General features: G+C 39.5%; 1 protein-coding gene across 1 annotated transcript; it reads left to right on the plus strand.

Annotated features, from left to right (window-relative positions):
* Nucleotides 282–1857, plus strand: LOC109837746 (NEP1-interacting protein 1-like). Its single transcript, XM_020406091.1, has 5 exons — nucleotides 282–694; nucleotides 793–971; nucleotides 1059–1142; nucleotides 1247–1414; nucleotides 1504–1857. The coding sequence occupies exons 1-5, from the start codon at nucleotides 562–564 to the stop codon at nucleotides 1624–1626; spliced, it is 687 nt and encodes a 228-aa protein (XP_020261680.1). The 5' UTR covers nucleotides 282–561; the 3' UTR covers nucleotides 1627–1857.

Raw genomic sequence — 2750 nt, forward strand, 5'->3', positions numbered from 1 at the left:
CTCAAGTAATCAAGAGAGCAAAGCCATTTAATTTCTTCAACACATTAATCACTCACAATAAAACCCCAGAACTCTGGTACACTCCCATTAGGACCAGTTCTTCACCAATCACCCGAGTTTAATTAAACTGAGATTAAGCCCCAAAGCTCCATGGGCTTTGCTTAATTAACCCGGACCCCACACAGATCAATTCGTCAAACAGAGAAGCGTCCCCCCCCTTCTAATTCTCTCAGCCGCACATATTTATTTATTGCACCATAAAGAGAGCCCATAAGGAAATTAGAAGCCTCCTGGCTCCTCCCCAGATATTTTCGAAGCCATAAAAATTTTGCATTAATTGCGTGCTGGCCCGTGTCCCTTTTCTCCTCTCCCGTCAATCCTCCATCTCTTAGCGACGAAGCTTTGAGCTTTTGCTCTCTTTCTCTCTCTCTCTCTCTCTTCTCGCATCCTATTTAATCCAATACCGCAGATAACTATTTTGTCAAATACCTATATTATTATTGTTGTTGCTGTTGTTGTTTTTGTTTTTGTTTTTGTTTTTGTTTTACCTTCAATTGGATCATGGATCTTCTCACTGCTCCTTCATCTTCTTCTTCCTCCTCCTCCTCTGTTGTTAGAGACAGGGCGACTTCCTTGGCTTCACAGCTAGCTGAAAAGATCATATGCGCTATTGTCACCTGCGTCTTTGCTACAGGTTTGTGATTTGTCTCAATTCTTGAGTTGGGTCCCGATTAGTTTGCGTCTTAATTTAGTTTTTCTGATCAAAATTTGATCTTTGTTGTTTTTGAACAGTGGGTTTAGTTGTAGGAGCGATTACCGGCGGGGTAATTGGATTGGCTACTGAGAGTGGGCTTTTTCGAGGGGCCGGAATCGGGGCGATCTCTGGTGCTGTTTTCTCTATTGAAGTCGTTGAATCTTCTCTTGCCCTTTGGCATTCGAATGATTCTGGTATATGGAGCATCCTCTATGTGGTAATTTCGAATATAAACCCAATTCATTTTCACAAGGGATACATTTTGCGATATTTGTATTCATCTTATGCAATTGATTGCTTGCAGATTGACATCCTCGCTAGCCTTTTGAGTGGGAGGCTTGTCAGAGAGAAGGTTGGCCCTGCGGTTCAGAGCGCAGTGCAGAGTCAGGTATATTTTAACATTTAGTGCATAATGAAACTTGCAGCATAGTATAAGACTTATGTCTTTTTTTTTTTTGTTTTTTGTTTTTGGGGGGATATCGTTCATTGTAGATGAGTGCTGTTGATGCTCCCTTCATTGAGGTTCTTGATATTTTTGAGACCGGGGGCACTGGAGGCATGTCGAAAGATTCCGTTAATAAGCTCGAAAAGATTAGGATTTCGAAGGAGAACAATGTTGATGACTCTGGAGAGAAAATTTGCTGTTCTGTTTGCCTTCAGGTTTGTTTATGGGCATATTTTGATAGCTTTATGTTCAAAAAACTTCGTGTTTTGGAGGAAATGTTAACTTGGTTTTATTCACATTTCAGGACTTCCAAACTGGGGAAACGGCAAGGTGCTTGCCTCACTGTCGGCATATGTTTCACTTGCAGTGCATTGACAGTTGGCTTATCAGGCATGGCTCTTGCCCGCTTTGTAGGCGAGATATCTAAATCTCCTCCTCCTTTTTTTTGCGAGAGGATTCAGTTGCGTATGCTGATGTTTCTTAGTTCTTCCCTTTCCTTTTTCAATTCTTTTATGTAGTTTTTCTTCAATGAGCCCCATTTTGTGTGGCTATATTTTTGTGTATTATGATGTAAAGATCTATTCTCCCTTGGACATATAATAGTACCTCATGGAGCACCTAACCTTCTTTTATTTTCATGAGGTTTTTGTTTGGTTGAGTGACTCCTAGTAAGCAATGTAGGATTTTGTACTTTTTACCGTTACTTGTTTGATAGAATGTTAAGAGGTGGGGGAAAAATGCTTAGCTAGATGTTTTGTGAGACTAGGATAGCAAGGTTTATGAGTTCGCTGTTATCTCTACTGGTTGCTGAAAATTTGATTTAACTCCTAAGATTCTACTGCTGAAGAATTCTGCAAGTTGTCAATGCATTAGAAAGTGGTAGACGTTTGTATGTGATTGAGGTCATGATCGTAAAGAACCAAAGGTATCTTGGTTGTTAAGGAATAACTGATAAGTTTCTAGGTTATAGTTGTTCGGTAGATATGAGTGAAAGATTATTAAGGTCTTTTTGTGGCAGGGAAACTTACATTGATTAGATTATGATGGTGGGTGGTGTACTGAACAAACCAACCTATAACGCATTAAAATTAATCGAGGACGCACATTTTAAGCTCTTAATATAAGCGTGTTGTATAAATTTTAGTGTGAATGTTGGAAGGAAGTGGTACTTTCTTAACCTCTTAAATTAGGGATGCACATTTTAAGAAAGTTTCTGAGTTTTTGCTTCAATTCATGCTGTTCCAGTTTGGTAAATAAATCTAATTCTCTAAAACCAAGTGAAAAACTACTGGATTTGAGCATCTGACAAACTGTGGTTCCTAATTTTCTTTTGTGCACATCTTTTGACAGTCTGATCAAGGAGCTTACCTTCTGGTTACCTTGCTAAGCACAGTCATTTTTAAGGGTGACAAAGCGCAACTACTGGATTTGAGCATCTGACAAACTGTGGTTCCTAATTTTCTTTTGTGCACATCTTTTGACAGTCTGATCAAGGAGCTTACCTTCTGGTTACCTTGCTAAGCACAGTCATTTTTAAGGGTGACAAAGCGC

The sequence above is a fragment of the Asparagus officinalis genome, chromosome 4 (genome assembly GCF_001876935.1).
Source record: "Asparagus officinalis chromosome 4, Aspof.V1, whole genome shotgun sequence".
NCBI lineage: Eukaryota > Viridiplantae > Streptophyta > Magnoliopsida > Asparagales > Asparagaceae > Asparagus > Asparagus officinalis.

Coding starts and splice junctions, on each gene's coding strand:
- LOC109837746 (XM_020406091.1), top strand. CDS start 562: ATGGATCTTCTCACTGCTCCTTCATCTTCTTCTTCCTCCTCCTCCTCT. Junction 972..1,058: donor TATGGAGCATCCTCTATGTG/GTAATTTCGAAT, acceptor GATTGCTTGCAG/ATTGACATCCTCGCTAGCCT. Junction 1,143..1,246: donor AGAGCGCAGTGCAGAGTCAG/GTATATTTTAAC, acceptor CGTTCATTGTAG/ATGAGTGCTGTTGATGCTCC.